Genomic DNA, 14,136 nt, shown 5'->3' on the forward strand with positions numbered 1-14,136 from the left:
TAAGTTTTGAAGGTTTTATGTATTATTTAGATACAAGTGTGATAAACGTTTAAAACATAACGTTCTCTGTGTCTTGTAGAATCTTATGTGGAAAAAGAATGGAGACAGGTAGAAGCTTTCCTGGCAATCTTTCTACAAAGAAAAATATTATGCCTTTTGTGATAGCCACATATTTAAAACTCAATTTTGCTCTTCACTAAGCGGCCAATGTTAATTTACTAACAGGTCAGAATGGGAACAGTACGTTAGATCTATTTTGCACTGCATTGATTGCTCTACGCACTACTTGTCTAACATGCATTACAAAATCAATATAAGCCACAGTCCACTAAGAAGGATGGGGGAGTTTATGCAGATGAATGGAAATGTGAAAGCTGAAAAAGAATGTAATAGTTGTTAAAAGACTAAGGTTACATATTATGTTTATTAAATAAAATACTATCTTCATAGGCAGGCCATACAACTAAATGTATTTTCTGCAGGCATTTCTTTTGCTGTAAATCACATTTTTTTAAATCATGGAATTGACTTTTTTATCTGATAGCAATAGTATTTTAGATGGATGGAGAGCACAAACTGTAACAAGATCTCCCTGAAAGCAGAGGTAAGATTTTGAAAATTAAGTGTTCAGAAAATATTAGAAACATTTAAAAAAAATCAACAAAAGGTATCTTGTTATTGCAGTAGACGCCGAAATAAACAAATAAATAATCCCACTAGTCTAACATTAACCTTCTGCCACTGGATGGTGTCAGAGAACTGTAAACAGAATCCCCCACACAGGCTAGCAAAATAACCTGCCCTTCACTTACACTATAACTAACTGAAAAACTGAAAATACACAGGACTGAAGGCTGTGGGACTTTCTGTTTGTTTGTTTTAAATTTAACTACTACTAGGAGAATGACTTTGTGATGAGAAAAGGAGAGGTTTTTTTCCCCTTTTGTCACATACTACTCTCAATGCCACTCCATGGAATAACAGAAAAGATGTGATTTTATCAGCGTATACTTTCAGGCTTTTTATTCTAAGTATCCACCTTCTGAAACCTGGGATGCAAAACCACCTCTGTGTTTGTGTACATGTAAGCTGTCACTTTTACACTTCTATTGCCTCGAAATCTCTGCTACCATTAACAAAGCAAATCTATTCAATTCACTATATGAAAACCCTAACGTTAAATGTTCTATCTAAGCATGTTTCTATAAATTTTAAGAGTATACCAGTATACATATTGTTATAAATGAGTCAACAGGCCCGCACAGTTTGAACGAAAACAAAAAAAACACTCCCCAACCTCTACACCAACAAGATTTTGGAATCACTCATTTGTTTACTTGGACAGTCATAAAAACACTAAGAACAGGCTAAACTGCCACTGTGTAGGGCTGAGGGCACGATGAGATGCACGATTCTGTCATGCCATTTCTAGGTTTTCAGTGAAATAAGATTTAAGGGGAGAAGGCACAGATACATACATCAAGGTAGGTCCTAAAAAATAGATGACGAACAAAAAAAATTCTGCTGTGACAAAATATTTCATAATATACACTGTGTCTGCAAAATGTTATTGATGTCAACACACTGTGGCCATGTTACATTGTCGATGGCAACGGTTCAGCTTTGATACACTACGCTGATGAGCATACTAAGAGCCAGGTTCTCCTCTGGAGAGATTCAGGTCATGTCATCTCGGCTAGCCCACAAGCAGTATGTGAACTGGAAACTCTAAGGTCTCAAAAACTCAGATGTTGGGGAATAAGGGAAAGGGCTTTTTAAAGTTCATCACTAGCTAACCCTCAAATCAACATCTGTTTTGAGGTTTGGCTAGTGATAAGCTTACAGTGATGATCTTTAGGTATTTGGTAGCTGTTGGCTCCAGAGCCAAGAATAGATCAACTATATACATAAATATACCAACTTTCACTTCCTGTTTACAAGAGAGAATTAAAATCTTTTCATTCTGTCCACCCTTTTGCTCTACCCTATCTTAAACTTTTCCTTGAAGAATATTTTATCTTTCCCTCCACCCCTTGTTTACATCCTAACTGGGAAACACTTGATAAGGCATTTAACCTTGTGCTGAATGTCGAAACCCAGGATGCCTGAATAGGTTGACATGAAAGAAATTCTTCTACATGTCACTTTGTGATATTTGTTTTCTCTTGATAGGCATCTGGGATACTAAAATTCACAGACATACATACTTAAGCACATTTGTGCTCATGGGCAAACAGTAGTAAGATATACAAACTGGACCACTATTTCACTTGTGTGCAAAAGACTTCTGAATGTTTAAAAAAATTCATTGGATTCCAAAGAATACAGAAGGTCACAAATCACACAGCTAAGAATATAATAGGAAATTCTGGATTCAGGCATTTGAATCAAAGCCATTTGCTTCTAGCTCCATTTGAACATATTCAGTTGCTCTAATTCCTCCCAATTCTTCTTGTCCTATGACCAGAGGAGAATTCATTTGTTAAAAGAGAGAGAGAGAGAATGTAAAATTTCCAACATAGGAAGAGAAGAGGAAGTTATATTTCACAATTCTTTTCTACTCCTACCTCTTTTCATCTAACTTTAAGCTTCATAAACGCGAAACAAATTTTGGCTTCCGTTCAGCATTCCTAGTTAGTTTCCATGAAACTTAATTGAAATATGTTACATTTTAAAGGAAAAAAAAATCCTGTATAACAATAGAGAAGCGAGTTTTATGCATCTGTAAATGTAGACTATGTTATTTCTCCATTTGTCCATGAGCCTTTTAAACAATAATAATCCTGTTTCTCAGCTGGTGAGTTCTTTACTGATGAGGCAAGTAAATACACATAATTATAAAGTTACCATTTTCAAAGAGAGGAGTAATCCTTTCTTTATCCACCGGTAAAACAGCTTGTAATAATTATACAACTGAGAACAAAGATTTGTCCACAAAATCCTGCTAAATCAAGACAGATTTGACTGATTAAAACTCTAGTCACCAAGACATTTGTAATACTGTGCATGTGGGCAAAGAGTCTTTAAAGTGCAGGTCACAAATCTGTTAGATTTATGGGAATAATCATGAACCTTCTGTTGGAAAAAATGTTTAAAATGGAAATCCAGAAAATGCATGTTTCTTTTTATTCCTCTGAAGTGTAAAACGTTACACCAATGATATTTTAAAATGTCTTGGGTAGCCTTATTACTTCCACAGTACTCATTATTAATTCAAAATCATTATACGTTTGAATAACCCAGTAACAGTTCAAAGAAGAACAACGAAGATGATTAAGAATCCAGAGGGATTGTCTTCTGAGGAAAGATTAAAAGAACTAAATATATATATTGCTTGGTTGGGTGATTAAGGAGGCAGAGAAAGCAGAAGTTACAAGCTAACAGTTTCTAAGTACAACATCTGAAGGCTGTAAACAACAGAGGTCTTCATTTAGGACGAACTGATGGGTAACACTAGGAATAATAGAAGGAATTAAAGGGCTTTTGGGATGAATATTATGCAAAAGTGACAGTTTACTGTATTATAGTGGGACAGAGCTTCCTAAAGAAAAGCTGGTAGCTCCTTCTCCTGAGTCACCAGTGAGACTAGAAAAATCATAATTATTAACCTACTAAAGAGTGGGTAATCATAGGAAGAAGATTAACAAGAGATATTTGCATTAATATCTGCCTTTAACTTTCTGAAGATTCAGCTTTGACCTGTATGAATTAAGCAGCAAATGACTCTTATAAAGGTCCCAGGCACAAGAGGAACAGCTCCTCCTCTCTCCTTCTTTCATATTTAGCACTCCAGTGGTATATACAGAATAAAACACCCTGGTAGTATACAGAGAATTAGGCAATCTGGTGGTGTATAAAGAATTAAGCACTTCCAAGACCTGCCTGGGGACAGGAGCAGCTGCTTCCGGTGCAGGAAACCATCCGGACACCACCATACGGCTTTGTACAAGGACAAAGGGTGTGCTCTCGGCACTGCGCAGATCCAGTAGAGGAATACTGGAGTACTGGACTAATGCAGCCCAGGGACTGCTTTGCCTCTTGCAATCTCCCAGAAGTCACGTAAAAAAGTTACACACTTAGTGTGTACGATCATGGAACACTTAATACAAAGTGCTAGAGAAAGATCAAGAAAATCTAATGGCAGACCTAGCCATTAGGCAAATGAGCAAGTTGATCTTCCTTGTTTCTCTTATATTGGTTTCTAACAATGGTAACTGTCTTGTTTAGAAGGACAGCTAAAGTTTTTTCCAATATCTGTACTTACCAAACAACAGCTACGACGGACAAGAAACGCAAAAAACTTTTATAGCTATGATACAGATAAACTTTCTGACAGCTAAGATAGACAAAAAAAAGGGTTTTTTTGCCCTGACAAAAAGCAAAAGCAACATTGTATAAAAAGGATAAGCAATGAGATTTCATATTCTGAACCTTTCCTGCCTGTAACCAATATCCTTCCGTCTCTCCTTCACATGTTAAACTATCTGGTTAGTCTCATAAAGCGCTTAATGGTGTTTTATCAGCCGGTGAAAATCTTCATCTGTTTCTACAATCCAGGGTAGTGTATTTCCCCTCCTTACTATAGCAAAAGGCAACATATGATAAACCATGATTTTTTTTAATGCACACTGAAAGGTATTTGAACAGTGCAATGATATGCATAGCAGAACATTTACGGGACAGAACTGCGTGTCACAGTCTGTGGCATCCCCTGACATGAAATACATATTATGGCATAGTACGTATTATATATAGCATGAGAATAAAGGATGGGAAAACCCTGCTTTGTTATTAAACGCAAAAGACGTAACCTTCTAAACAAGGGGCTTCGTGAGAAATCTGTGTCTTCCTGAGTTCTGATGACTGTGCATTTTGGATATGGAAAAAGTCTGGTATATTTGGACTATTTGTCCGTCCTTCCCCCCCCCCCCCCCCCCCCAATCACAATGTTAAAGAATACCTTATATTTTTGTTCCTCAGGTGCAAAAAAAAAAAAGGATGCGTTTCCTCTTTTCACCACCAATGCTGGGAAAGCATGGATGGAAGGACCCGACCCCCCCCCCCATACGAACACTGAGTAATAGGACATTTAACGCCCTTACACACACACAAAAATGAATATTAAAGCTGCTGGGGAACAATCCTTAACAAACAAAAATATTCTATTTTCCAAATATACTTTACCAAAAAGTGAAGTTTTAAGTATAATACTGTTGTGCTGATTTCAACAAAGAGCCAAAGCACTTTTTCATTCAATGACAGAGGAAGCATCTTTCCTCCTTCAGGAAAGAACTCCACTGCTATTACATTAAAGAAAAGCTACTAACTGCCAAGGGGTGCTCCACCTCAGCTTTTTTTCCCCCCTAATTGAACAACACTGGATGCATTCTGAAAGTTATTCCTCACTATTGCCAAATATACTGGTTTCTACTGGATTTTAACTGGATTGGATATTTGGGCAGGAGAACTCATTATAGTAATATCTCTCTCACAAATACTGTTTCTAACATCTTTCTTTTAATTATAATATTGCAGTAAGTTTTAAAAAAGTGTATGTTACTGGAGGTTTAGCAATAGTGGAACTGCATTCAGTAAAAATCGCTTGAAAAAACCCACTATCCAGTAAATAGAAACTTGCATCAAAATCATTTCTATTTGAATTGCAAATGATACAAGCAAAAACATTATGCTTTCTTTGCAAAATTTTATTGCATCCATTACCACCTGGGACCAGGAACACAGAAATATGTGAGGAAAGAGAGTTTATTGATTTCAGGTCATCCTAAGGATGAAGAATTGGACATACGCTTACTGTGCTGAACTAATTCATGCATCTTCCTTCAGAGCGTAGAGATCAAAGAAAGTCAAAATGGTTTACCGTGTATCTAACGGAATATTTTCTCCTCAAACCATTAACACTCACCTTCCAGTCTGACCACCAGAGGTACCTTCAGTTCAAGCTCTCGGCAGGCTTTGGTAATACCATTGGCTATAATGGCACAGTTCACAATCCCACCAAAAATGTTTACAAGTATTGCTTCAACCTGTAGGAAACATATAGTAGAAACATAAGGCAGTGTTTTACAAATCCAAACTTGGATACAAATTCACCTCTGTTAGACAGGCTCTCACCTAAAGAAGTCTACAAACTACACCTGTGTAACTCAGAAAACTTCATCCCAAGTCTTGTGTAGCATGGAACAGTAAGCGATTAATTGCCTTGGTCTAAATCAGTAAGACAATTTATCTCATAAAAACATTATTACACAAAAGAGGAAAATTTTTTATGGATAATAAAAACACATTAAATAACTTGTTTTTTGAACTTTATTTTAAAGCACTGAACAGCCATTGGAGTCTGAAGCTCAGAAAATGCAGTATGTGAGACAGAGTACCAGAAAGCATGTGAAAGTGCATGCGTCTATACATAAAGTCTAAGGTAAACCCTACAGTCTGCAATTCATCTGAAATGTCTTAACGATGAAGTAGTCACATGGATCCTTCATAAAACAATTTCCAAGCACTCTTTACTATAAGCAGTACAGAGGAAAAGGTAATATACTTGCCCTGACTTGATAAGGAGGTGTAAAATCCTTTCTAATTAACAAGGAAAGGCATGTAACAAACAGAATTAATTACCACAGATTAATTGATAACAACCCCCAAAAAATGCAATTTTCAGTTTCTAGAAACTGGAATTCTTGCACCCGATTCACAATTAAATCATCCATCACAACATACAAGACATCTATCTGAGATGCTCTCCCCAGCTCAGAAGGAACAAACACTCCATATAACTTTCGAAATTAAATACAGTAATGGTAAAATGTAGTAAGAGCTAAATAAAATTGTTTTGTCATAAAGATATTCATATGCTATCTCTCTACTTGATAAGTTATAATTTTGTAAAACTTATTTCCATCGTGATAGGCACTGGTCATCTTTGTTAGCATTATCTAATCATTCATTAGAAAAGTCCTTTTAGGTGAGTTACCAAAAACTGTCAACCAGCCTGAAAATACGTTTTCCCTTTCAAGCCTAGTTGCCATGCACTGGCCTTGTGTGCCATTGGGAAGAAAGGGGAAATGGAAGTTAAGAGGGATTATAATCTTGTACTCAGTGTGGGCCAATTCCTCAGGAAAGGACAGGAAAAGATGAGACGGCTGTGCTCCAGCCTCTCTTATCACTGGAAGAGTTGGTCAACTATGGGACTGACTGAACATCATGCAAGTATACTATGAAACTTAACCATCTGGGACTAACCCCTCACCCAGACACAGGCGCTTCAAGGGCATGACTTTCGCTCCTCCCAGCGGCATAACTACGCTTTGATTCTTGCTACAGGCTGGGTTTCACATAGGGCATTTCAAACCAAAGGACTGAACTAAACACAGCTACCCTGAAGTCAGTGATAGTGAAATGGCACAGCACAATGTCTTATCACTTTGGGTGTGGAGGAAAGATAGTTATGTCAAAGTAGTATAATGCTGAACCCAAGTTAGTATACCAGGCTTCCCACTATAGCTTGTTAAGGGGGGACACCATACAGACACAGCTATACTGTTGCTGGTTGCAGGTTGGGGCTAATCCACCACATTCTGGGACACTTGGCAATAGGCTTCACTGGGTCTCACAAAAAAGCTTTGCCAGAATCACACTGACTTGAAAGAAGACAAGATAAAGATGGTATTAGGTTTGAAGGAATGAAATATCACAGAATTGCACTTGTGTGTGATGTCAACCACAATTATGCTTAACTCACTGCACAAGAACTGATTTACTCTGCACACCTCCAGGTAGCCAGACTCATGCCAGCACCAAAATTCCCTCCAGCCATGCATGTTTATAGCTCTGCGCAATCATATTTAGTACGTCCTTGCAGACAAAATGTGACAATTAACTCCTGCGATGTGCAGTCACACACGCAGGTTGAAAGCTCACCATTGTTAGTAATCCATGATAGACTAATAAAAAGGTGGTGGTGGTTGGGGGGGGGGGGGGGGGGAAGGTTTGCTTCCTGTGGGGAATCAGTTCACCAATAACCTTCTGCAGCACCCTAGACTTCAAAAATATCATTTATTAAGAGCACATGTAGTGCTTAGATTGCACTGTAAAACTCTAATCTTAGCATAGCAGTCTTAAGATGACAACGGGATCACCTCAATAACAGCGCTCTCCTCCCCTGCTGCTGCTCTCAACTCCAAAACTTTCCATTATGCTGTCCCCAAAACAGTCAGAACAGTTCCATCTCATCATGCAATATGCAGCCCCGTTTTCTCCTCCTTTCCTCTCAATGATAACTCTTTCCAATACAAATCTGCTATGATGCTTTTGGTCCTACTACTTTTCTCCTTTCACTATTTCCAGTGGAGTCATCCTTTTAAAATTTTCTACCTCCTCTGGGCATCCTGATACTACAAACAGAATATAGAACAGAATTCTGTCTTGGAGATTTTCAAAGCACAGAGCATCTCTAATGTTGCAGAAACAGAACAATAATTAATAATAATCTCCCTTAAAAATCCCACTATCCAAATTTCTCCCTCTGAAATCAGGTACTGTGATTCAGTACACAGAGCACCAACTGCTATACTTCATACAGCCTGCACAGTAACAGACTGCATATGGCTCATGATGTGGCTTCCTCATCACAGGCAGAGTACATTAGGTATCAGAATGAAATTAATAGTCTAACCAAATCAAAATATACAACTGAATTCATTTAAAAACTCTTTCTTATAGTTTAGACGTCAGCCAACATGTGGAATGGATACATTTACCAATCTAGGGTTTCCTGGATATTAAGTTGGTGATGTCATTGCAATTATTTCTTTCACCTTTGTGCTATTATACAAGCCTGACCTTTGTAGAAGCTGCCAACAGTGAAACCTTAGAAGGCCCTTCCTTGCTCCTACTACTTGTGCGCATGCAACTGCTCTTGGTGTTAGGAGGTAAAACACAAAGATAAAATGGAGCCTTTCAAACTCTTAGTACATTAACCCTTATGTAGGGAGACACCTATGCAAAGGGCATTGATGGTAAAATACACTGCAGTGTTGCATTCTAGCAGCAGAACAAGCCACAGACACTGATTCTGTCCTTTCTAATACATGTGCCTAATTTAGGGACATTGCACCAGGCATGCGACAAATCAACATAAGCAAGTGTGTTTACATCATCAGAGATAAGGAGGAGGATTTTATGCCTAGTGCAGATATTTTAATTCCTAACACAGACATTCTCATGTAAGGATCTGCTTTTCAGCTTTCAAGCTGCATTCTAATCAGGGCTTCTAATCCATTGGCAGCTAAAGGAAAAAATGTTGAAGGAAATTAGATGCAGCTTGGGCAATTGATGTTTGCATGCTTGGCTTTAATAAAAAATATTCTGTTAAATTAGAGAAGAGTCTAAAAGGATTCAATCAATAGGAAACTGAATCAGGTTGAGAATTCAACCCTGAGTTGTATTGTAATCTTACAAATAAGCCAACAGATCAGTCCCCATGATGCAGAGATTCACTTTAACTCTGCCGAAATTTGTTTGTATTTGCTTCTTTAGCTTGAGTAGATCTTGCATTTCTAGCTGAAAGGATTTTAACATTCAGACTCGGTAGACAGATGAAAAGGTTTTCAGTATTTCATGTGCAAGGAAAACGCACAAACTATATTTACAGGCTATAAGAAAAATTAACCTCCCATTGTATATCAGAACCATCACATATTAACATGCTCAGTATCTAACACATACAGAACATCAGATATATATTAAGAAGAGGGCAAGCTGCCTTCATACAGTTTGCTTGCTAGGATTATTGTTATAATTACCATTTCTACCCAATTGCTTGCCTTATAAAACTACTTTGTATTTCAGCAACATTATTAAGAAAACTTAAGATACTAGCATACGCACAGGTTAGGCTATCTCCATTTACCAAGACCGATAATAGAAGTGGAACTGCCATCAAGTATACTTGCAATTGACTGTGTACTTCTCCGGAGAAATTAAGACAACCCACAGTAATATGAAGACTACACCATCAATGGTGGTAGCAACCTACAGCCTGCCAGCCTCCAAGCACCAACGCTGGAAAGCAGAAGTAATGGAAACCAAGTGAGCGTTCAGGTATCGCTGTCTGCATGCTAGATGTGATATGTGAAAGATGTATAAATACTACAATACTCATTAATCTCACAGCTCCCAAAAGCTACATGCACATAAGTGCAGACACATAAGATAGCCTTCTCACTCTTTAGATAAGAAATCAGACACATTTATGTATAGCTGTATCTATGCATAATCTATATTGCTTTATTAATAAAAATAGCACAGTTTCAACTTCCAGTGAGTTAATTTGTTAAATCACTTGGTAAGTGACAAAGCTTACAACCCTGCTTCAAGTGTCTGGCACCAAAAAAAAAAACCCAAATAAATGCAGCTCTGCATTAACAGAAGTAATTGTGCTAAGAGATTAGCGCTAGAATTGTACTGGATCACTGACAATCCAAAAGGCTGCTAAGCTCCAAACAACTAAGAGCATCATAAGTACAGCAAATGGACAGCTTTAGTATACTTGCTTACAGCCTAAAAATTAGATATATTACATACAGATTTATAGAGGGGAAAAATTAATAATGTTCTTAGTCTTAACAAAATGCACAATGACATCTCATCACGATACACTTAAGGATAAATACAGGCAGCATCTCTAAAGCATCCCACCTTTCCTAATGCCCATTTATAAATCTATACACAGGATGTCTAGATGTCTGCAGCTGTTACAGTCTTGTCTACTGAATATCCTTCATGTTCTACACCAACAATACAAATTCTGTTCACAATAACAGAGAGGACAAAAACTTGACACTTGCAAATTGTTACTGCTCTTCCATTTGCTATCTTTGTTCTCACCACAGAACAATCAGAACGGAATTAGGGTAACAATGCACCGCAGCACTGACCAATGGCCCATACCTCACATATGGCAAAGATGCGATTCTCACCTACAACAAAAACCCAAACAGGAAGGTAAATTAACTCAGGCTAAAGTTTCATAATCATTTTAAGATGACCTAACTTCAGGGTGCCAAAGAGGGCTGTCTTTGCCCTATGCTAGTATGAACGCTCTGAGCCATGAGGATGCCGAACCGGCTCCTTGATCTCACCCACCCTCTGGGCACACTAACACTGGCGCTGAAGCAAGGCCCACACAAAAACGCACGGGGAGGAACACACCTAGAGAACTGGCAAGTAAAAACCATGCCCCAAATCACCAAGAGCTTGATTTTAAAGTAAAGATCTATTTTGAGTACTACTGAAAACGTATATTGGAACATGAGCATTTAACAAAAAGTTTATCATATAACAAAATGTTTCAGCATGTATGACATACAGCTAATTCAAAATTAATTATCTGAACATTCAGATCTCCCAAATCAAAGTTTCTGCTGCTGTACTTTTTATGAGATTTTTCCAAAAAACATTAGTTAATCTGATGACAGCAGGAAATACTTGCAGCAGTTTTTCATCTATTATCAGTGCCAGATACACGCCTTGATGACTGCACGTGCTGCTTTTCTCCTAGATGCACAGACACACGCACACTCACACAGTGAACTACAAACATTATTATAAAATTATCAATATCATCTCTGACCTTGCTGTAAATTGTTTTTCTGAAGCTCAATCCACTTATTTTAGCTGAAAACAAGCTATTCAGCAACCATCAGTAAAACTGCATTTGCAGCAAATTAAAAAGCTACACTAGCAAAGAACTCAGTTTGCTTTGATTGAAGTCTGAAAAAAACCACCTTTACATCTCAAGCTAACTAAATTCATTTATTGATCACTCCTAACTCTTTCGTCAGCTAAAGATGTACCCACAGAACATGAAGCAAGCTATATTTGTTAATTTTTCTACTCTGTGTTATCACAGGTCATATATGTACATGGGAGATGGTGGATGTGTATGGTACAGTTGGCAAACATCCTTGCCTGGATGCTCCAAGAGTTTTTGGAGGTTAAAATATGCATCATATCTCCCAGTATTTCTGGTCAGCAGGGTCTAATTTTGTGTCTGTGAAAATACATTCTTTTACCTAATTAGTCCATGAAGTTGCCAAAAAGTAAACAAGAAAAGCAAGCCAGCAGCATACAGTCAGGCATTCGTTTCAAGAGAAGTCTCTTCTCTCTTTCCTTTAATGTGCATCAGCGGAAGGAAGATATCTCAAATATTCAAATATGTCAAAGAAATGGGGATCATCTCTGGGACGGTGTTGGGACACAAGCGCTGAAGATATTCAACAACTGACGCTTCCCCCATTATCAATTGCTTCTAAAATCAGATATTCAGGCTGCAGTTTGGTCTTAAAAAGATCCTTAAAAAGACTTCATGTTAGTTATGTGTGAACAGTACCTTCCCCACACAGCTGGGGGTTTTACAGACAGGAAAGTACCAAGAACTGTTGCAGTCTTAGAGATGTACGAGACAAGATAAACTTAGAACTGACACGAACACAGCTTTGCTAGGAGTTGAGCATCCCAGGAACACATATTTACCCTGCTAAAGGCGAGAGACCCACCTCTCTTTTTCAAATAGTTAGAGGCTATATGTTACTTGCAGTAAGAAAGTAATACATCTTGAGCCTCACTTCTCAGAAAGTGAGTCTCCTTGTTACGTGTTTTAGAGGCAGAGAGGTGAAGCCGTTTTCCAGTGTGTAGGAGAAGGTACAGGTCAGCTGCATTACAACTCAAAGGCAGTTGTGGCCCTGCACAAGATCTATTCCTGTAGTCTTTTAAAGAGGTATGTAGCATTAGTAAGGAAAAGTTCTCTATTTTACATCTATCAAGATACATTTAGTCCTTCTTATTATTCTGAAAGTCTGTATCATTTACCTAATCACAGTGTACAAAACTTATTTTAGTGCAAGACAAGGAAAACTCTCAATAGCAGGTGATAAAATACTGCTACCATACACTTACATTTTCACTCTGCATCTTTCTGCTCCAATTGGTCAGATATGAACATTTTTGAATGTCTTTATATATTAGTATAACTTGGACTGAAGGTTAAATGTGCCTTTTCTTATCCAGTCTTGAAATCTTACTCAAATCCACTAGCTTTTTATAATAAGGCACCATTTACGGCTCATTGCAAATAAAGATTAAACACACTGTATCAGAGCACTATCACATACTTATGGACATGGAATCAGTTGCTTAAGAGATCCACTAGAGGACAGCACGATTCAATGTGGAAAAGGAATATAAAAACCCCTTTGGAGAGAAGAGCAGGGTTATTTTTTCTACTTAAAGCCAAACTATCTCATTTTACTTTACAAAAATGACGCAGAATATTATTTTGCCTCTTCGAAATGGAAGTTTCAAAGTCTGAAGGTGATAAATATAAGCAGAATGAGTCATCCAAAAGGGAAGCAAGAAAGCTTGCAGTCAGGCAAAGAAATATCAATACAATGCAATTTTGAATGTTTTTGACTATTTTAAAATGGGTCAAGGTTTAAAATTCATTAGTAATACAGCATTATGCCAACAGCAGGAGAGGAACTCTTGATGAAGCCCCGGGGGGGGAAAAAAAAAAAATCAGATTTTCTGGGTGGGGGGCCTGGCTGACAGGTAGAAAAAGTAGATTAAATATTTTCTCAAATGCTATTTTTTGGCCTGTATTTAAGGGGTAAATCAATTCCTGAGGAATGCAAGTCTCACCGAGAGTGAAAGCCTTGTTTCTGCTACACTCAGTTGTTGATATCTTAAGCCCTCTCCTTGAACGGCTGGTGAGATGACGGTATCGGGCCTGCAAACCACCACTGAACTGGGGGCAAGTCCTTTTACTAATGCGACTCCTTTGGTGCCATGTGAAGAGTTCTGAACCAAACATTTTCACAAAATCAAAACTCTGCAGCAACTTCAGCTTCTGGTGAGCTAAACTGTTCAACCTATGATCTCTCTAGTCCTTCCTGCCTATAGCAAATTCAGGGTCTAGAACATGATTCAATTTTATAGGCTTTTGCTGGCTTGAAATGGCATGATCACACGCTGGGGGACCAGACTGTAGCTGTTGTCCTTTGATGGGATGAGAAAAGGATTCAGGTAGGACGGACTCTGCAGCAGAGTGGATAAACC

The 14,136-nt window shown here is 37.9% G+C and overlaps 1 protein-coding gene across 1 annotated transcript in view; it reads right to left on the bottom strand.

Annotated features, from left to right (window-relative positions):
- The window catches only part of SUCLG2 (succinate-CoA ligase GDP-forming subunit beta), a 134,759-nt gene that overhangs the window by 3,649 nt on the left and 116,974 nt on the right, over positions 1-14,136 (bottom strand). The window contains exon 10 of the mRNA XM_068906758.1: positions 5,924-6,044. Coding sequence (XP_068762859.1) covers positions 5,924-6,044 — 121 coding nt within the window. The remainder of the gene's footprint in view (positions 1-5,923; positions 6,045-14,136) is intronic.

Source organism: Struthio camelus, chromosome 14 (assembly GCF_040807025.1).
Source record: "Struthio camelus isolate bStrCam1 chromosome 14, bStrCam1.hap1, whole genome shotgun sequence".
NCBI classification, from domain to species: domain Eukaryota; kingdom Metazoa; phylum Chordata; class Aves; order Struthioniformes; family Struthionidae; genus Struthio; species Struthio camelus.